This window comes from Equus caballus, chromosome 9, assembly GCF_041296265.1.
Source record: "Equus caballus isolate H_3958 breed thoroughbred chromosome 9, TB-T2T, whole genome shotgun sequence".
NCBI classification, from domain to species: domain Eukaryota; kingdom Metazoa; phylum Chordata; class Mammalia; order Perissodactyla; family Equidae; genus Equus; species Equus caballus.
In genome coordinates, this window is record NC_091692.1 from 33183942 (window position 1) to 33205981 (window position 22040).

A 22040-nucleotide genomic window follows, 5' to 3' on the forward strand; every position below is an offset into this window, starting at 1 on the left:
TTAATAAATATTATTATTTAGATGTTATAAATTATTCCCATTTTGATTCTTAAAAATGGCTACAGAAACCATTTGGAATTTTACAGAATTCTCAATGACTTCTTATTGGAACAAACCTGTGATTAGCATAGGTATTTAATTGAATTATGACAATTGTATGTTCTTTTGCATACTCACAGAGATAACCTAACCCTGAGATTAAAAAAAAATTAACTTTCTTTACATACGTCTTTATATTTTCTGCATTTTCTAATTCCAAGTCTTACACAAATTTTTCTCTTCCGTGTTTTACTCAGCAAATAACTACAGTAATACTTGAGGTTTAAATTCAGACTATTTGTATTTGAACCTGCTACTTCTTCCTCAACGCACTCCTGCTAAGCTTCTCTCTGTTCTCCTCCCCAGACTGAGGGGCTGCAGGATCTGCTGAATAGTTATTTAAGCCAATAGGAAGGTGCTCATACACTTCTCTGCATTCGATCTTTTCTTTTATATATATATATTTTTGTCTTTATTTGTTTTTTTGTATCCATGCATCATTTATTTTCATGAACTACTTATGAATCCAGAACCACTGTTTACTAAGGAAAAGCCATTAAAATCTTCATACTTGTTGATCATACCTTGAGAATCTTGCACATAATCTCATAAACTGAAAATGTTTTCTCTGCTCGGGTCCAGTCCCATGTTGTCACCTTTAAAAGATGAGAAACTAGTATATCATCTGTTTTAGAAAGAGAGCGCCCATCTCCCTATTTATTTTACTTATATAATATGGTGCATAGTGGAACTCTCGTACTCATACTATATAGTCTGTCAGTTGTAAAGTTATTGTCACAGAGATCTTCACATAATGTTTTGGTTTCTTCTCCTCCAAGTTTTATCACACTTCTCTTCCTCTTTCAGCAAATGTTTTATGTTATCCTCACACCCTCCATTTGCCCAATGTCTTCACATATTTTAAATAATGTGTGTATTCTCCACATATAAATACCAAGTATCTCACACCTATAATATTTTTTCTCAGTTTACCACCAGTTACAAACAAAGAATACCAGATATCAACACTGGCTTTAATATTTTTTTTAAATAATTTATGTTAAGAAGTCATTCCAAGATACGAAAGCCTTATAACATTGTGAAGACACCAAAACTACAGTGAATTTTGTTTCACTTATCTATGTTTGAAACAAATATTTGTCCAGTCATAAGAAATTATTTCTAGTAGGAATGGAGTGAAAGATATAAATATCAATGACTTTTTTCCTGCCTTCCTGGTTCTTTGAACTTTGTGTCAACATAGACAGTCAAAATAGCAGCAGGTAAGACTTGATAATTCCAAGATCCTGTGCGTTACTAGACCTGTAAGTAAGTGGTCTGGCATTTGGTACTTACATTCAAAAAATATTTATTGAGAATTTACTGTTGTATAAGGTACTTGCTTCCAAAAGCAAGCCCTTAGGTACAATAGGTAGCCATAGATATTTAATACGAAGCCCAAAGACCACCATATAGGATACCCAAAATGCTATTGATTCGATTTAGACAGACTTATGCCACATAGGAAAACATATGTTGAGTGCCATAAGTGCCTAAACAGAAATGCTTTCTAGATTTTTCAAGGGTTAAAAAGTAAATGTTTAATACCAGAACATGTATCCTTAGAAAAATATTTTCAGAAATATTTGGACTGTTTTCTACTTTTGTCTGATCTTATTTTCAAAATATATTGGTAATATGTTATTTGTTACTGTTAAGTTGATGTCACTCTGTTGTGATAATGTGGGAAAAATAAAAAGTGTTGAACAAAATCACTTACTGGAGGTGCCAGAAACTTGTAAAGACATGAACCCCTCAGGGCTAGAAATGTTGGTGAGTACACGCGATCTTGAAGGGGGTCCTGCTCCCGTGCTTCACACCACCCCATGTAGACTATCTGCAAGGAAATTGAATATAATTAACTGTCAAAAAAGTCTCATTTCAGATGTCTTATGTGTATTTTTTATATCTTGTATTTTAATTCTCTTATAAAATGTTCAAATTAATTGATGCAAAAAAGTACGCTAACCAGATTTACGTTCAATAAGTGAATGTAAAGTACGCATAAGAATTTAATACGTTTCTATCAGCACTTATCAAGTATTTGTTTATGCAATCTAACTTGACATGAATTATATCTCCCACTCTCTATCATTCCTCCTATGAAAATATTTCTTTGTAATAAAATTCATTCACTTTATCCTATCAGTTTTCCAATTAGTGGCATTTTACTACCTGGAAATGTGCTCTCAGGTAAAATATTTAAGTGGGTAAAGGAGACAAGACAAAGAGAGATACCTAATGTGATTACCACTAGCGTAGTGTACCACTCTATCTGTGCCTGACATGGCGTGATGATAACCTTTCTTGTTTTAGTCACTGATCTAAGATTATTCAAAAATTATTCATATATCAAATGGTAGTAACAACTCTGTGCCTCTGGCTCTTAAATGTAGCTGATCAATGTCCAAAATAAAATCATGTGAGGTAAGCCACTCCTCTTTCTCTTATTTGATTGTCATGAAGCTCAAACATGTACATAAACATTTATTAAATGAGTACTTCATCCCTAACAAAGTATTCACGTAACATTTCATTTACTTCTTACCACAACTCTATGTAGGAGATGTATTTGGGAATATATATTTCTCACCTCATGTAACTTACTTTGGTTTTATGGTTGGCAGATGTTCTTTCCTGTTCCTAGACTTTTGCTTTTTTGCTATGAGGTTTGCTATGACTAATGGGATTTTAATGCACATGACACAAGTAGAGTTGAACTTAGTATGTCATGCTTCTTCCATTATTGTAAGGAAAGCATACCCAAGGATCAGAGCTCAGATTGCCTCCTGCATCCAAGCCCAGCCAACTCCAGCCTAGTGTCTAATGCCAAACAAACAGTTCTCTTGTAGAGAAAACACATACCTATTGTTGTATTGCACCTAGTTTTGGAGTTGTTTTATTATGCAGCATTACTATGGTGATAGCTGACTAACAACAATGAAAGAATCTGAAGTGTAGAATTTGAAATAAGATATCAGTCTGATTTTAGACCTCATTTTCTTTCCACTATATTATATTTGCTCTCCACAATAATTGTATTGCCCATTATCTCATTATCCAAGTTTGTTTTACAATCAGCTTCTGAGATATAAAGATGCTGTTTTAACAAATTGAGGAATTTTGATTTAAATAAAGTAGCTTAACAAGTGAGTCCAACTTTGTATGAGTTAGAATTGGAATTTGAACCAAAGTCCCTTGCTCTTTTAACTTTACTGCGTATTCTCTAATCTCTTACATTATTAATTTGTTGTTAGTACCCTAAAGTCGATTCCAACTCCTAGTGACCACGTGTACAGCAGAGTGGTACCTGGCTTGGTCTGTTTGCACCATCCTGTCATCTTCTGGCACTATTTCAGACAACATTCTCCTGTTATTTATAGGATGTTCACAGCCAGTTTATTTGGAAGTGGGTGGTCAGGTCCTTCTTCCTAGTCTGTCTCAATCTGGAAACTCTGCTGAAACCTGTCCACCATGGGTGCCTCTGCTGGTAATTGAAATACTGGTGGAATAGCTTTAAGCATCACAACAACACTCAGCCATCATAGTATGAAAACTAACAGATTGGTGGTGTGGTTCCCTGACTGGGAGACAAACCTCAGTGTGCAGTAGTGAGAATGCCCAATCTTTACCACTAGACCATGAGGGCTGGCTCAATTACTCATATATACTTTGAAATTTATAACATGTGGGAGCTATTCATAGAGACTAAATTGTTTAATAATAATATAGTAAGAACCAGCTACAGTAATTGATTATCTTGTATTGCTCACACAGCCAAGTAGATACTTAATCAAATAATATCATAGCTTTTACAAAATAATGAAGTCTAATAGCTGACCATACCACAAGGGAAAAAAAGAGTTAGCTATGGAAGTATATATAATTTGTCAGAATAACTGACTTAAAGTAAAAGTAGGAAAAGATTAATTTCCTTTTCCAGTTGTTGTGTATCATGCAATTCAGACAACCTGCTAACTGAAGTCACCTTGGAAAACAGGGAAACAATATTTTTTAAATGTGCTTAAAGCACTAGATATTTTATTAGGTATTAAAGAATTAAGAGGAAAAACCCATACTAAAATGGAAATTGTAGAGGTGAGCCCAAATGTGGGTTAACTTTCTAATACAGATATGGCCCATCAGAGACTGAGGTGCTTTTTTCAGCCTCACAGGTTTAGGGCATAACGTTAAATTCCAGGGCCCTTCAAGTGGGGAAGACTTAGTAAACATGCTCTGCTTTTATTTCAGATCACAAGTGACTGCATCCTAATAACAAAGTTGAGGCAGAAGTCATCAGCCCTTATAGCAACTAGAACTCAGATTCAAGTCATCCAGATGGTTGAGAAAATGTCAACCTTGAAATGATGTGTGATGAATCCAGATTACAGTTCTCCTAGGCTCCTGGCTAAAGAAAATGGAAACCCTCTCTGGATGATAATAGTATCATCCTGTGTCTCAACTTATTTTTTATAAAAACTGTGCCCTGGACAAAATAAAAATAGCTAAGAATATAAGGGGAAAAATTCATGAAGCACATCAAATGAAAACCATGAAAAACAATAGGCAGCAGGACCCAACATTTAAGCATTCCAGGTATTAAAATTTTCTAACACAGACATTAACTTAATCTTGCTTCCTATGTACAGGAAGATAAGATACGAGCTTGTTTGTCTTCTTTTGAGAAATGTATATTGAGGTCTTTTAGCCCATTTTTAAATTGAGTTATCTGTCTTTTTGCAATTGAGTTTCTTATATATTTTGGACATTATCCCCTTATCAGATGTATGATTTGCCAATATTTTCTCCCATTCCATAGGCTACTCTTTCACTCTGCTGATTATTTCCTCTGCTGTCCAGAAGTTTTTTATTTTGATGAAGTCCAATTTGCCTATTTTTGTTTTTGTTGACTATGTTTTTGGCGTCATATCCAAAAAATTATTGCCCAGACGAATGCTGAGGAGATTTTTCCTTATGTTTTCTTCCAGTTCAAAAAGGAAATTAAGAAAACAATCCTATTCACAATAGCAACAAAAAGTACAAAACACTTAGGAATAAACTTAACAAAGAGATGAAAGATTTGTACACTGAAAATTATAAAATATTAACAAAGGAAATTGAGATATAGATAAATAAAAAGACATGTCATGCTCATGGATTGGAAGAGTTAGTATTTAAAAATATCCATAATATCCAAAGTGACCTACTGATGCAATGCAATCCCTATCAAAATCCAAATGGCATTCTTTACAGAAATAATAAAAACATCCTAAAATTCATATGGTATCACAAAAGACCCTAAATAGCCAAAACAATATTGAGAAAGAAGAACAAAGCTAGAGGCACTGCACTTCCTCATTTCAAAATATATTACAAGGCAACAGTAATCAGAACAACAGGATACTGGCATAAACGTGTATGCATAAACTAATGGAACAGAACAGAGAGCCCAGAAATAAATCCATGCATTTATGCTCAACTGATCTTCAACAAAGATGTCAAGAATGCACAATGGGGAACGGAAAGTCTCTTCCATAAAAAGTGTCCAGAAAACTTGATATCCACATGCAGAAGAATGAAATTGGACCCTTATCTCACACCATATACAAAAATCACCTCAAAGTGAATAAAACACTTATATGTAAGACCTAAAACCATAAAACCACAAAAAATGCAGTTTTAAAACATTATGCATCTTCTCTGTATATATTCCAATGTGGCTACAATAAAAAGGAAGGAAGTGCCCAATTTTGGTGAAGATATGTAGTAATGTAAAAGCTCATATACAGCCAGTGAAAGTTTCATTTTTCACTTCTAATATAAACTCAACACTAATGTTTAGACATGTGCACTGAGGCATACATACAAGAATGTCCATTGTAGCATAATTCTTAGTAGTTCCAACTGCATACCAATATTTTAAAATATTAAGAAACTGCATACCTTCCAACATATTCTTTAGATGTATAAAGTAACAAACTGTGATATAATAAAGTAATAGTATACAGCAAGAAAAATTAGTAATTACAGTTATGTGGAAAAACATACATGAATCCCACAGAATATGTAAATTAAAAGAAGCACATATAGAGTAATATGTGCACATACACATATATATATGTATGTATGTGTGATTTGATTCAAATAATCTATAGTATTTTAGAATGCATTCTTAGTTGGAAGAAAAAAGTACTGTAGTAAAGCAAGACAATTATTACCCAAACTGTCAGGATAATGGTTACATTAAAAGACAGCAAGCCAGTTGTGACTGGGGAAGAATGCAAAGTGGGGAGAGGGAACCTGAGTTGCTAGTAATCTACTTTTCTTGACTTGGAATGTGGTTACACAGGGGTTTTGGGCTTTTGAATAATCAAGCTGTGCATCTATGTTTTATAAACTTTCTATACATGTATTATATTTTGCAAAACTTCATTATCAAAATAGCATACAATGTGTACTATTAGTAAGAGTTTTATAACAATCTTATCTCAAAATAACATAGGGTTTTGTGAATTTTTTTATTTATTTATTTTTTTATTAATGTTATGATAGATTACAACCTTGTGAGATTTCAGTTGTACATTTTTGTTAGTCATGTTGTGGGTACACCACTTCCCCCTTTGTGCCCTCCCCCCACCCCCCCTTTTCCCTGGTAACCACCGATCAGATCTCCTTATCAATATACTAACTTCCACCTATGAGTGGAGTCATATAGAGTTCGTCTTTCTCTGACTGGCTTATTTCGCTTAACATAATACCCTCGAGGTCCATCCACGTTGCTGTGAATGGGTCAATTTTGTCTTTTTTTATGGCTGAGTAGTATTCCATTGTGTATATATACCACATCTTCTTTATCCAATCATCAGTTTCTGGGCATGTAGGTTGGTTCCACATCTTGGCTATTGTAAATAATGCTGCGATGAACATAGGGGTGCAACGGACTCTTGAGATTTCTGATTTCAGGTTCTTAGGATAGATACCCAGTAATGGGATGGCTGGGTCATAGGGTACTTCTATTTCTAACTTTTCGAGAAATCTCCATACTGTTTTCCATAGTGGCTGTACCAGTTTGCATTCCCACCAACAGTGTATGAGGGTTCCTTTTTCTCCACAACCTCTCCAACATTTGTCGCTCTTGGTTTTGGATGTTTTTGCCAATCTAACGGGTGTAAGGTGATATCTTAGTGTAGTTTTGATTTGCATTTCCCTGATGATTAACGATGATGAACATCTTTTCATATGTCTATTGGCCATATTCATATCTTCTTTTGAGAAATGTCTGTTCATGTCCTCTGCCCATTTTTTGATCGGGCTGTTTGTTTTTTTGTTGTTGAGCCGTGTGAGTTCTCTGTATATTATGGAGATTAACCCTTTGTTGGATAAGTGGCTTGTAAATATTTTTTCCCAATTAGTGAGCTGTTTTTTTGTTTCAATCCCGTTTTCCCTTGCCTTGAAGAAGCTCTTTAGTATGATGAAGTCCCATTTGTTTATTCTTTCTATTGTTTCCCTCAACTGAGGAGTTATAGTGTCCGAAAAGATTCTTTTGAAACTGATGTCAAAGAGTGTACTGCCTATATTCTCTTCCAAAAGACTTATTGTCTCAGGCCTAATCTTTAGGTATTTGATCCATTTTGAGTTTATTTTGGTGTGTGGTGAAAAAGAATGGTCAATTTTCAATCTTTTGCATGTGGCTGTCCAGTTTTCCCAGCACCATTTGTTGAAGAGACTTTCTTTTCTCCATTGTAGGCCCTCTGCTCCTTTGTCGAAGATTAGCTGTCCATAGATGTGTGGTTTTATCTCTGGGCTTTCAATTCTGTTCCATTGATCTGTGGACCTGTTTTTGTACCAGGACCATGCTGTTTTGATCACTGTAGCTTTGTAGTATGTTTTGAAATTGGGGATTGTGATTCCGCCGGCTTTGTTTTTCTTGCTCAGGATTGCTTTAGCAATTCGCGGTCTGTTGTTGCCCCATATGAATTTTAGGTTTGTTTGTTCAATTTCTCTGAAGAATGTTCTTGGGATTCTGATTGGGAAAGCATTGAATCTGGAGATTGCTTTAGGTAGTATGGACATTTTAACTATGTTTATTCTTCCAATCCATGTGCATGGAATGTCTTTCCATCTCTTTATGTCATCGTCAATTTCTTTCAAGAAAGTCTTGTAGTTTTCATTGTATAGATCCTTCACTTCCTTGGTTAAGTTTATCCCAAGGTATTTTATTCTTTTCGTTGCGATTGTGAATGGGATTGAGTTCTTGAGTTCTTTTTCTGTTAGTTCATTGTTAGTGTATAGAAATGCTACTGATTTATGCACGTTAATTTTATACCCTGCTACTTTGCTGTAGTTGTTGATTATTTCTAATAGTTTTTCTATGGATCCTTTGGGGTTTTCTATATATAAGATCATGTCATCTGCAAACAGCGAGAGTTTTACTTCTTCGTTACCTATTTGGATTCCTTTTATTTCTTTTTCCTGCTGAATTGCTCTGGCCAAAACCTCCAGTACTATGTTGAATAGGAATGGTGAAAGTGGGCACCCTTGTCTTGTTCCTATCCTCAGAGGGATGGCTTTCAGTTTTTGTCCATTGAGTATGATGTTGGCTGTGGGTCTGTCATATATGGCCTTTACTATGTTGAGGTACTTTCCTTCTATACCCATTTTATTGAGGGTTTTTTATCATAAATGGGTGTTGGGTCTTGTCGAATGCTTTCTCTGCATCTATTGAGATGATCATGTGGTTTTTGTTTTTCATTTTGTTGATGTAGTGTATCAAGTTGATTGAGTTGCGGATGTTGAACCATCCCTGTGTCCCTGGTATAAATCTCACTTGATCATGGTGTATAATCTTTTTGATGTATTGCTGTATTCGGTTTGCCAAAATTTTGTTGAGGATTTTTGCATCTATGTTCATCAGTGATATCGGCCTGTAGTTCTCCTTCTTTGTGCTGTCCTTGTCAGGTTTGGGGATCAGAGTGATGTTGGCTTCATAGAATGTGTTCGGGAGTACTCCATCTTTCTCAATTTTTTGGAGCAGTTTGAGAAGAATAGGTATTAAGTCTTCTTTGAATGTTTGGTAGAATTCTCCAGAGAAGCCGTCTGGTCCTGGACTCTTATTTTTGGGGAGGTTTTTGATTACCGTTTCTATTTCCTTACTTGTGATTGGCCTATTCAGATTCTCCATTTCTTCCTGATTCACTTTGGGGAGATTGTAGGAGTCTAGGAATTTGTCCATTTCTTCCAGGTTGTTCAATTTGTTGGCATATAGTTTTTCATAGTATTCTCTTATGATCTCTTGTATTTCATTGGTATCTGTTGTGATTTCTCCTCTCTCATTCCTAATTTTATTTATTTGCGATTTCTCTCTTCTTTTCTTGGTGAGTCTGGCTACAGGTTTGTCAATTTTGTTAATTCTTTTGAAGAACCAACTCTTTGTTTCATTGATCCTTTCTATTGTCTTTTTTGTTTCAATATCATTTATTTCTGCTCTTATTTTTATTATTTCCCTCCTTCTACTGACTCTGGGCTTTGTTTGTTGTTCTTTTTCTAGTTCTGTAAGGTGTCGTTTGAGGTTCCTTATGTGAGTGTTTTCTTGTTTAGTGAGGTGAGCCTGTATTGCGATGAATTTCCCTCTTCGGACTGCTTTTGCTGCATCCCAAATGATTTGGTATGTCGTGTTCTCATTTTCATTTGTCTCCAGATAATATTTGATTTCTTCTTTAATTTCTTCAATGATCCATTGTTTGTTGAGAAGCGTGTTGTTTAGTCTCCACATTTTTGCACCTTTCTCTGCTTTTTTCTTGTAGTTGATTTCTAGTTTCATAGCATTATGATCAGAAAAGATGCTTGATATTATTTCAACTCTCTTGTATTCATTGATGTTTGCTTTGTTTCCCAAAATGTGGTCAATCCTTGAGAATGTTCCATGTGCACTTGAGAAGAATGTGTAACCTGCTGTTTTCGGGTGAAGTGTTCTATATATATCTATTAAGTCCATCTGGTCTAATTTTTCATTTAATTCTATTATTTCCTTGTTGATTTTCTGTCTGGATGTTCTGTCCATTGGTGTTAATGGTGTGTTGAGGTCCCCTACTATTATTGTATTGTTGTTGATGTCTTCTTTTAGTTCTAGTAAGAGTTGCTTTACAAATTTTGGTGCTCTTGTGTTGGATGAGTATATATTTATAAGTGTTATATCTTCTTGGTGGAGAGTCCCTTTTATCATTATATATTGTCCCTCTTTGTCTTTCTTTATCTGTTTTGCTTTGAAATCTACCTTGTCTGATATTAGTATAGCAACACCTGCTTTCTTTTGTTCATTATTAGCTTGGACTATTGTTCTCCATCCCTTCACTCTGAGTCTGTGTTTGTCTTTGGGGCTGAGGTGTGTTTCCTGGAGGCAGCATATTGTTGGGTCTTGCTCTTTGATCCATCCTGCCACTCTGTGTCTTTTGATTGGGGAGTTCAATCCATTTACATTTAGAGTGATTATTGAGATGTGGGGGCCTACCATTACGATTTTGTGTCTTTTTTTCCGGTTTTCTTCAATTTCCTTTGTTTCTCGTCCCATGGTTTAATCTGTTCTGATGAAGAGCTGCTACTCTCTGTTGTTGTCCTTCTACTTATCTCCTCTGCTCTTGGTTTTGTAGCCCCTTTCCTTTTTTGGATTTTTCAGGAATGAGGGTTTTCCTGAGGATTTCCTGAAGAGGAGGTTTTGTGGCAATGAACTCCCTTAATTTTTGTTTATCTGGGAAAGTTTTTATTTCTCCGTCATATTTGAAGGATATTTTCGCTGGGTAGAGAATTCTCGGCTGTAGATTTTTGTCCTTCAGATTTTTGAATATATCATTCCACTCTCTTCTAGCCTGTAAATTTTCTGCTGAGAAATCTGCTGATAGCCTGATGGGGGTTCCTTTGTAGGTTAGTTTCTTTCGCCTGGTGTCCTTAGTATTTTCCCCTTGGCGTTGACTTTTGCTAGCTTCACTACTATATGCCGTGGAGTTGGTCTTCTTGCATTGATAAAGTTTGGAGATCTATTGGCTTCTGCCACCTGAAGATCCATGTCTCTCACCAGATTTGGGAAGTTCTCAGCCATTATTTCTTTGAATAGACTTTCTGCCCCTTTCTCCTTCTCTTCTCCCTCTGGTATACCTATAATCCTTACGTTGCATCTCCTAATTGTGTCTGATAATTCTCGGAGAGTTTCTTCATTTCTTTTTAGTCTTACTTCTCTCTCCTCCTCTGCCTGCAGCAATTCTATATTGCCATCTTCCAAATTGCTAATTCTTTCCTCCATGTTATCGGCCCTACTGTTCAGTGCATCTAGATTTTTCTTAATCTCCTCTATTGTGTTCTTCATTTCCAATACTTCTGTTTGGTTCTCCTTTATCGTATCAAACTCTTTTGTGAAATAGCTCCTGAACTCGTTGAGTTGTCGGTCAGAATTCTCTCTTAACTCATTGAGTATTTTAATGATGACTGTTTTGAATTCATCATCATTTAGGTTATATATCTCATTTTCTTTGGGATTGTTTTCTGTGTATTTGTTATTTTCCTTCTGTTCTGGAGATTTAATATATTTTTTCATATTGCTTGATGTTGTTGATTTGTGCCTTCGCATAGAGATAGAGTTTAGTTGCTCCTTTCACTTGTTTCTGCTGCTGCGGTGGGGGAGCAGCTGTTTATACTGCACGAACCAGGAACCCTATCCGCAGTTGCTAACTGGGCCTGGGCCCCTCCTCGTAGCATACAATGTGTACTATTAGTAAGAGTTTTATAACAATCTTATCTCAAAATAACATAGGGTTTTGTGAATTTATAAGAAGAAAGAATTTTGACAAATATGGTTAAATTTCCCTGTTATTCTGGAGCCATTACAATGATAAAATTTAATTATTATCAATTATATCACATTTAATTATCATATTATTTCTCCATTAAGACAGAGTCTTTAATTTTAATTCAATTTGATAAAATAGTTTCTCCATGTTTATTACTTCCCTATATTGGCAAGAGAAAAAAGAGAATGAAGTGGTGTACATAATTCTGAAAAGGAAATATTTAAGCTTCTTATGACTGAAATTTGAATTTGTTATCTCTTCCACCTCCATAATTTGCTAAAATCTGAAAGATTAAGAATGGTATACTGATATCTTTCAAGAAATATCATTGAATACAATTTTATTATTTTGAACTGAGTTTAGCTTTGTGGAATGAGTGAAGGATATAACTAACAAAAATGGGATAATCAGATCTGTAAGAAATATTTCCTCATGATTGTTCTCTACCCCAAAGATTAACCTTCTCATTGTGTGTGCCAAAATAAGGGAAACTAGTTCTTCACAATTGTGCAGAGATGTCAAAAGGAACTTTATGTTCTTCACCATTAGCAAGACCTGTGTGAAATAATTATATGGTTGAAGAGATATAAGGCATTTTCAGTAAATTTTCCCTACATATGTCACAGCAAATGATAAATCTAAAGAAAAACTTAATCTTAGAAAAATAAAAATTAAAAAACCAAATGGGCAATATAGGCATAAGGATATTTCAAATAAGATATTACAGAAACAAGTGGAATTAAAAGGAAATAGTTCTCTATGCACGTGAAATGACAAAAAGGCTTCCAAACATGGATAATTTTAAGATAAATATTTCAGAAGCATGTGTTTTTTTTTTTTTAGCTTTATGGAGGTATAAATTGACAAATAAAACTGTAAGATATTTAAAGTGTACATTGTGATGGTTTGGTACATATACACATCATGAAAGGATTCTTCCCATCTAGTTAATTAACATATCCATCACCTCACATAGTTTTATGTACACATATATATGCATATATATAAATTTTTTGGGTGAGAATATTTAAATTCTAATCTCTTAGAAAATTTCAGTTATACAATATAGTGTTATCACCTATTGTCACCATATTATACGATAGATTCTCAGATCTTATTCATATTATAGCTGAAAGTTTTCACCTTTATACCAGCCTCTCCCCATTTTGCCTATCCCCCAGACCCTGGGAACCATTTTCTACCCTCTGTTTCTATGAGTTTGACTTTTTGTTTCTTTCGATTCCACATACAAGTGATACCATGCAGCATTTATCTTTCTCAACATGACTTATTTCACTAGCAAAAGGCCCTCAAGTTTCATCCATGTTGTCGCAAATGGCAGGATGTCCTTCTTTCTCATAGCTGAACAATATTTCATCGTACATATTTACCTCATCTCCTTTGTCCATTCATCTGTAGACCAACAGTTCGTTTCCATATTTCGGCTATTGTGAATAATGCTACAACAAACACAGGAATGCAAACATCTCTTTGAGATCCTGTTTTCATTTCCCTTGGACAAACATCCAGAAGTGGAATAGCTGGATCATATGGTAGATCTATTTTTAATTTTTTGAAGAATCTCCATACTATTTTCTATAATGGCTGTACCAATTTACAATCTCACCACCGGTGTACAATACTCACCAATGGTTGTTATCTCTTGTCTTTTTCATGACAGTCGTTCCAACAGGTGTGAGATGATATCTCGTGGTTTTTATTTGCATAAACTTGCCTATTTAAAGCTATATGTGTAATCATCTGAAAATTATGCCTGATATGTGAAGCCTGCCCTGCATAAAAAATTATTTTTTATTATTTTAAAACATTTTATTTTACATTATTATTTTTTCCCCTTCTAAATAGACATTATTTTTCAGAGCAGTTTTAGGTTCACAGCATAGTCAAATGTAAGGTACAGAGATTTCCTATAGACCCCCTTCCCTGACACATACACAGCCAGTGAGCCTCCCCCACCATCAACATCCCCCATCAGAGTGGTACATCTGTTACAATTGATGATTCTACATTGACACATCATTATCACCCAAAGTCCATAGTTTACATTAACGTTCAAACTTGGTGTTGTACATTCCATTGATTTTAACAAATGTATAATGACATGTATCCACCATTATGGTATCATATAGGATAATTTCACTGCATTAAAAATTCTCTGTTCTCCACTGATTCATCCCTCCATCCCCACCCCATAGCAACTACCGGCTTTTTACTGTCTGCATAATTTTACTGTTTCCAGAATGTCATATTGTTGAGATCCCATAGTATATAGCATTTTCAAATTGACTTCCTTCACTTAATAATATGCATTTAAATTTCCTACATGTCTTTTCACAGCTTGAAAGCTCATTTCTTTTTAGCATTGAATGATATTCCATTCTGTGGACGTACCACCGTTTACTTATCCATTCACCTTCAGAAGGCCATCTTGGTTGCTTACAAGTTTTAGTAATTATGGATAAAGTTGCTACAAACACCAGTGTGCAGATTTTTGTATGAATGTAGGTTTTCCACTCATTTAGGTAAATATCAAGAAGTGTGACTGCTCAAATATGTGGTAAAAGTATACTTAGTTTTGTAAGAAAACACTAAACTGTCTTCCAAAGTGGCTGTAACAGTGTGCATCCTCACTAGCAATGTATGACAGTTCCTGTTACTCCACATCCTCGCCAGTATCGGTATTGTCAGTGTACTTGGTTTTCATTGTTCTAACAGGTATTCAGTGTATCTCATTGTTTTTTAATTTGATTTCTGATGACATATAATCTGGAGCACCTTTTCATATATTTATTTGCTACTGTATATCTTCTTTGGTGAGGTATCTATTAATGCCTTTGGCACATTTTTTAATCAGGTAGTTTGTTTCATTGTTGTTGAGTTTCAAAAGTTCTTTGTATATTTTGGATAACATTACTGTATCTGATATGTGTTTTGCAAATATTTTTTCCCGATCTGTGGCTTGTCTTCTCATTCTATTGATATTGTCTTTTGCAGAGCAACAGTTGTTACTTTTAATGAAGTCCATCACAGCAATTATTTGTTTCATAGATCATGCCTTTGGTGTTGCATCTAACATGTCACTGTCGTATCCAAGGTAATCTAGATTTCCTCCTATGTTACCTTTTGGGAGTTTTATGGTTTTGGACTTTACATTTAAGTCTATGATCGATTTTGAGTTAATTTTTGTGAAGGATACATGGTCTATGTCTAGATTCTTTTTTTGCATATGAATGTCCAGTTGTTCCAGTACCATTTGTTGAAAAGACTATCCTTGTTCCATTGTGTTGCCTTTGCTCCTTTGCTAATGATCAGCTGACTGTATTTGTGTGGGTCTATTTCTGGTCCCTCTATTCTGTAACACTGATCAATTTTTCTATGTTTTTTTCAATACCACACTATCTTGTTTACCATAGCTTTATAGCAAGACTTGAAGTCAGGTAGTGTCAGTCCTCAGAATTTGTTCATCTCCACTATTATGTTGGCTATTCTGAGTCTTTTGCCTCTCCACATAAACTTTAGAATCAGTTTGTCGATATTCATAAAATAACTTTCTGGGACTTTGGTTGGGATTGGTGACAGTAATAATTACTATTTTTATTTAAAAATTATTTTAAAAAGATACAATATAATGTGTAACAATGTATTCATGATAAATAACAAAACTGAAGCAAATGGTACATTCTTGCAGCAAAATAATTACAGTACCCTAAGAAATTTACATTTAACATAGGTCTCTAACTTTTTATCAGCCAAAGTGAAGATAGAGAGTATCCTTATTTGATCTCCCTGTGATAGTGTGGTGCCTGGTCCATCAACATCAGTATTATCTGGGAATTTGTTAGAAATGCAAATTCTCATACCCTCTCCCAAACCTACTGAATCAGAAGCCTTACGGTTGGGGCCAGCACCCTGTGTTTTACCAAACCCTCTAGCTTATGCTGATACTGCCTCAGTTTTGGACATATTTATCCCTAAGTCAGGGAGTAGATCATCTAATTTTGTTATAATCCCAACAGCTGGTAAGGCTGTGTATTATTGAGAACAGCATTTGTTACTAGTGACAGAAAAAATCATAATGAAAGTATCCTAGTACTTGAAAGAGAAAAATAAATGATAAAGTCTTAATAAAAAGAGTATTTCCAAATAAAACAATGAGACAGACTTGTAGAAAACCAATTCTTCTCCCTGGGACAACTGGAATAAAATAGGCAACAATTTCTAAAAGGCGAATAAAGACGTTTGAGAAAATGTTGTAATGTTACCAAGGCACGAAGATCTAAGCACCCAGCTCCTAGTGCAAAGGAAAGCTCACAGATGTGAGTCACTCTCAGCGCCACTTTCTCCTGTGGCATTTCTACTGTCAATCAGCTGCTGAGGGGCTGAAATGGTGACTCTCAGCAGATTTAAAGGTTTAAGTAACATATGTTGGATTTCAGAGCCCTTCATGAAAAGACCTAGCAGGTTACAACACAGAAGAAAAAATAGATAAATGAGTAATAGACCCAGCCTCAAAAAGACTGGAGCCTCATTCATGAACACTCAGCCCTGATTCCAATAAGATAAATTGTACTTCTGATTTTATTTTGCCATCAATAAAAGTAAATCTTCTCTGGAGGATGATAACACAATTCAGAACCTCAAATATTGTCTATAATTTTTATAGACATTAAATAAATAAATAAATTTTATAGACAGTATTTAGAAGCCATACAAGGAGACAAAAATAAATACAATTCAGAAAACCAAGTGATAAAACCAAAAGTAGATGAAAAAACACACACAGGAGATTCAGATTTTGGAGTAATAAGACTCAGAGTTTAAAACTTCTCTGCACAAAATGTTCAAAATTTAGATGACTAGTTCAAAAATTATAGCAGATAACTGGAAATTACATAGTATTAAAACACATATCTAGAAATGAAAATTGAATACTGAAACTGGAGCTCAATATAAGGATTTGCCAGAAGTTCATATATAACTAAAGAGAGGAGCACAAAGTTAAGTGAATTTAATAGTCACTATATACAAAATCAACAGTTGCATTTCTATACTAAAAAGACCATTTTTCTACTTCTTGATGTGTGTGTGCATGTGTATATGTGCATATATGTGTATCTGTGCACAGCTTATTAGCAGAAGGTTAAATGCTGCAACTAAAAGCAGTTGGGAGTAACAGATGTTTCCCAAGGTCACAGCAAGCTAAAAAGAGAATAAAATTTAAAATTATTTACCAAGGAGTTCTGGCTTGGTGGTACCTGCATCTCACAGCACTCCTCCCCTTGCAGAACTTCAGAATTAATCTCAAGTCACTAAACTGAGGGAGAGGAGATATACGTCTCCCAAATCACAATCATCTTTATATTCCACCTGGCCTCTTATTTCAGACAGTGACATCAACAGAACCTAACAAATCCACATGTCTGCTTTTGATGGTGTTTCCAGGAGATTTCTGACAAAACTGTGCCTATACTGGTGATACTCTGTGGCCATTGCAAACACTTTCTACCTTACTGATGTTTTCCCTCAGTATCCACGCCAGCTACCTCTAGGTGAGGAGTCATCGTGTGGAGCCCTGGGGTTGAGCCATGGATTGACTGACCCACTTTCTAATATGAATACATCCTTTATTCTTTCCCTTGTTCTCTCCATTCAATGGACACCACTCCCAGGAGCTGAAGCCATTCAGCTCAAGCAACAGGGCAGACTGTGTCTCAACACAGCCTTTGATGTTATTTGGCATCAAGTTCACCCTCCCTTTTAGACCAGGAGGTCAGCCTGCTTCCATTTCCGACATGTAGCAATCAAACCCACTCCTTCAGTTCCTTCTAGGAAATTAGCCCCTCCCCAATCCCACTGTCATTGTCAGTCACCTGTTGTTTCATAAATGTTTCATTAGGCAATTTTATGTTTGTAAGGGCTTTTACAAGACTTTTGCTTTGTTAATGTTTCTCTAAGAAAAATCTTAATAAAATGAATTTCAAGGAGAGCTTTAAATAGAAAAAAAGTTACAAGATGAGCTAAATGTACCTGAGTGTTCTGGTACAAGCAGAAAAAATTTATCTTCATTTTTGGTAGAAGGGCATGTGGTTGATTGTGAGTTTACAAATGAACCTATTGTCATTTTATATCAGCTGTAGGAAACCATGACCCTTCCTGCTTGCCAGCTGCTTCCCTGAAAGCCACTGCTGAGCCAGCAATTACTGTGGCAGCACAAAGCCCCTCAAATGGGGGACTGTGGCAATTACCCTGATTTGTCACCACAAAGGGTTGGTGATAGAAACTTCTTTCAAGGCATTGAAATTTAGCAGCTTGGGACTGTGCCAAGGTATTTTAGAGAGCAGCAATCAGGAAAGAAAAAAGAACACCAGTGTCAGGACAACAAAGCAGGTAGACTGGGCAGCAGGGGCTGAGTGTGTTAACAAGAAATAGGACGCTGTTGTCTGCCAGCATGTGTCAGTGTCATCTGAAATACATCGTTCATCTTAGGTTGACTTTTCTCTGACAGTTACAAAATAATTTATTCTATGTGAAATAAGTCAGACAATGAAAGGCAACTATCACACGATTTCACTCATATGTGGAAGATTAAAAAAAACAGAAAACAAACACATGGACACAGAGAATAGATTTGTGGTTAAGAAAGGGGAAAGGAGTGGGGGGAGGGCAAAAGGGGACATGTGTATGGTGACAGATGTGCTTTGCGTGGTGAAAATGATGCAGTCTACATAGAAATTGAAATATAATGATGCACACCTGAAATGTTTATAATGTTATAAATCAATGTGACCTCAACAAAAAATTAAATTAAAAAAGTAAAAGATAAAGAAGAAATTAAATAAAATAATATAATTCTAGGCCAACTTGATTCACAAAGAGTAAAACTCATTTTTTGAGTATTTGTTTGTTGGCTAAGAGATATATCAGATATAATGTCATCCAAGGCTTCTGCACATGAGGGTGACATTTTCAGATGACTGATAACCTGGACATTTTTCCTTTTGCCTCTCCAAAATTAGGGTAATGCATTCAAACCTCTGTTATAAACACTTGGGACACAGCAGTGGCTAAATACACATTGCAATAATGTAAATTAGATTCCACTTTAAAAGACTGAGAATTAAAAATGTAAAAAGTAAAATATATGTTATGTTTAAGAGTAAGAATTGCCATGGGAAACAAGGTAAACAAATCAGGGAAGGAAAGATAGAAGTACATTCATGCGTCGCTTAGCGATGAGGTACTGAGAAATGCATCTTTAGGTGATTTCGTTGTTGTGCGAATATCATGGAGCGTACTTACATAAACCTAGATGGTATAGCCTACTACATTTCTAGGCTGTATGGTACTAATATTATGGGATCGTCATCGTATATGACGTCTGAGGTTGACAGAAACATGCACATGAATGTATTGAGAAGAGGCTGACATATCAGATGAGATTGCCATAGTGGTAATTATCAAAAAAATGCTAAATGAGGTAAAATTGAGAGTGTTTTCTTTTATTGGAAAGAATGTCTACTGAGACACACTATGGTTACTTTCTCTTCTAGAGTGAAGGTTGCTATTCATAGAACTTAAGGTAATTCTCAAGAAGAACTTCAGATCTCAAGAATAAGAGAGCTATTCTTCCTCACCTGAATATATTAGTACTTTGTAAGGCATTTTCTACTAAGACACCTGAGGAGACTCACTATCCTATTGTGCATACTTCCACTGGAGTACTCAGTGTTCTATAAAAAAGCCTTTTTTGTAATTTTTTTTTTCTTTTTCTCCCCAAAGCCCCCCGGTACACAGTTGTATATTCTTCATTGTGGGTCCTTCTAGTTGTGGCATGTGGGATGCTGCCTCAGCGTGGTTTGATGAGCAGTGCCATGTCCACACCCAGGATTCGAACCAACGAAACACTGGGCTACCTGCAGTGGAGCGCATGAACTTAACCACTCGGCCATGGGGCCAGCCCCTACAAAAAAAGTCTTAAACTGTGCTCCTTGCTTTTTCACTCAAAAAGCATAAAAGGAGGCAGATGAGAAAAATCAATATTGTTGTATGATATCTTTGAATCTACACCAATTTATAAATACAGCTTTGATACTTTATATTGGCACTTTACTTTCAGATATCAAAATCTGTATTCGTATTCTGTTGAAGCTATAAAAATTACCACAAACTTAGTGGTTTAAAACAGCATAAATCTATTACCTTACAGTTCTGTTGAATAAATCCAAAATTGATTTGACTCATTAAATACATTAGCAATCAATCCAACTAACCCTGGGATGTTTTTGGTTACCTATCTTCCCTTATCAATAAGATAAGTCATCCAATTCTGTGTCTTGTTTGGATTAAAGATAAAATAGGAGCCAAACATTGACTAAAGATTGTACTAAATACTAAATAAGATTTATGAAACTGTCTGCTAAGCCTGTGTCTAAAATTCACTTGTTTCATGACTTTGAGTAAGTCATTTAACCAAAATTGTATTTTAAGCTCCTTAAGAGTGAGAATGATTTGTTCATATTGGGCCATCAAAACCTAAAAAAGGTTATTTTATAGATAACAGAAAGAGCGTATTGAATTGAATTAACCTTTTGGCATCTTTCTCTCTGTGAAATGAGATAACTAAATGCAAGAATTCCTAAAGCTAACTCTAAATTAAAAACTTCATAATTTTAATGAACATGATTATATAACAAGAAACTTATTTATCATAAGGCAACTAAGCCCCAAGCAAGCAAGAATAAAATCCTAAGATTTAGAGATATTTTTAGTAAATGAAGTGAAAAATACAGTTAGGTATCCAGAAAGGTTACATTTCCCAGGCTTCTTTTCAAATAGGCATAACCATGAGATTAGAACTCACCAATGGAATGTGAGCTGAAATGATGCATACCACTTCCACACAAGGCTTCTCTATTCTACTCTTCCAACTGGATACATTTTGACACCAAGACTCTAGGAGATAGTGGACCTACAAGATGAGTTTCTGAATCATAGTATGAAGGGAAGTTGCCTGCCTGGTAGGAATACCTGTCTTGGACTGTTAGCTTAGAAAAAAAATTAAACTTACATCATGCTTGAGACATTATACTTTTGGGACTCTGTTATGGCAGCTTACTCACCTTAACTGGTAGAATGATTAGAGAAATTAGTATTGTTATAATTATTTTAATTTTTTTCTCAAATGACAGAAGCATTATTATAATTCTTTCAAACTGCTTTTATGATTTAACAACATGCTAATCTAGGAAACAAGCCTCAAGAACCAAGAAGCGGTATATTTATTAAGCTTAATGTCTTAGTTATTCAAATAGAAGATAATGAGTTCACATTTATTAAATCTATATGGGTACCTATTTCCCCTGAGGTCTTGCTTTTGGAAACATATATCTTACACAGCAGTAGAGTCTCAATAAATATTTATTGAATATAACTATCAAATGCCAGAATGCTCACTTACAGGTCTAATAATACATAGAGTCTAGGAATTATCAAGTCCAATTTGCTGCTATTTTGAAGATCTAAATCTAATTCTTTCTTCTTTTCCTAGTTGTCAACAAATTTCTGTTGGCTACCTAAACTTGCCAGGCACCACACAGGATGTGGGAAATAAAGAGGTTAATTCATGAGACTAATACTAAGTGAATCTCTAGATTATCATGAGATACTATTCTAGGTAATAATGCAGAAGTTTTAAGAGAATCCCTAAGAATTACTTAGAATTTCTACAGGTCTAATAAGTCTGTTATGGAGCATAAAAAGTAAAGAACAGTGAATGCTACTAAGATTCCAGATGGTCCTTGCTTAATCCCCTTCTCTTGAGTGTGGGTAGGACCTTATCAATATGGTTGATGTCACTCTCTTGATTATATAACATTATGTGGTGAAGCTGAAGTGATATTACACATGTAATTAAAGTCTGTAATCAGTTGACTTTAATTTAATCTGAAGGAAAATTATCCTGGAGGAGCTTAATCACATAAGCCATTTAAAAGAGGTTGGAAACAGCAGGAACACATGCCTGTTGGCCTTGAAGGAACAAACTGCCATGCTGTGGAGAGGACCATGTGTTAGGAAATAGCAGAC

At 35.1% G+C, this 22040-nt stretch overlaps 1 protein-coding gene across 7 annotated transcripts in view; it reads right to left on the reverse strand.

Moving 5' to 3' along the window:
- SNTG1 (syntrophin gamma 1) overlaps window positions 1-22040 on the reverse strand; it is an 867628-nt gene that overhangs the window by 88358 nt on the left and 757230 nt on the right. For all 7 annotated transcript variants that reach the window (XR_011421293.1, XM_023648630.2, XM_023648636.2 and 4 more), the window contains 2 exons: window positions 1820-1936; window positions 624-695 (listed from right to left, as the gene is read on the reverse strand). Coding sequence is in view for 6 of the 7 variants with exons in the window: in XM_023648630.2 (XP_023504398.2) it covers window positions 624-695; window positions 1820-1936 (189 nt within the window). In the remaining variant the exon portion in view is untranslated. The remainder of the gene's footprint in view (window positions 1-623; window positions 696-1819; window positions 1937-22040) is intronic.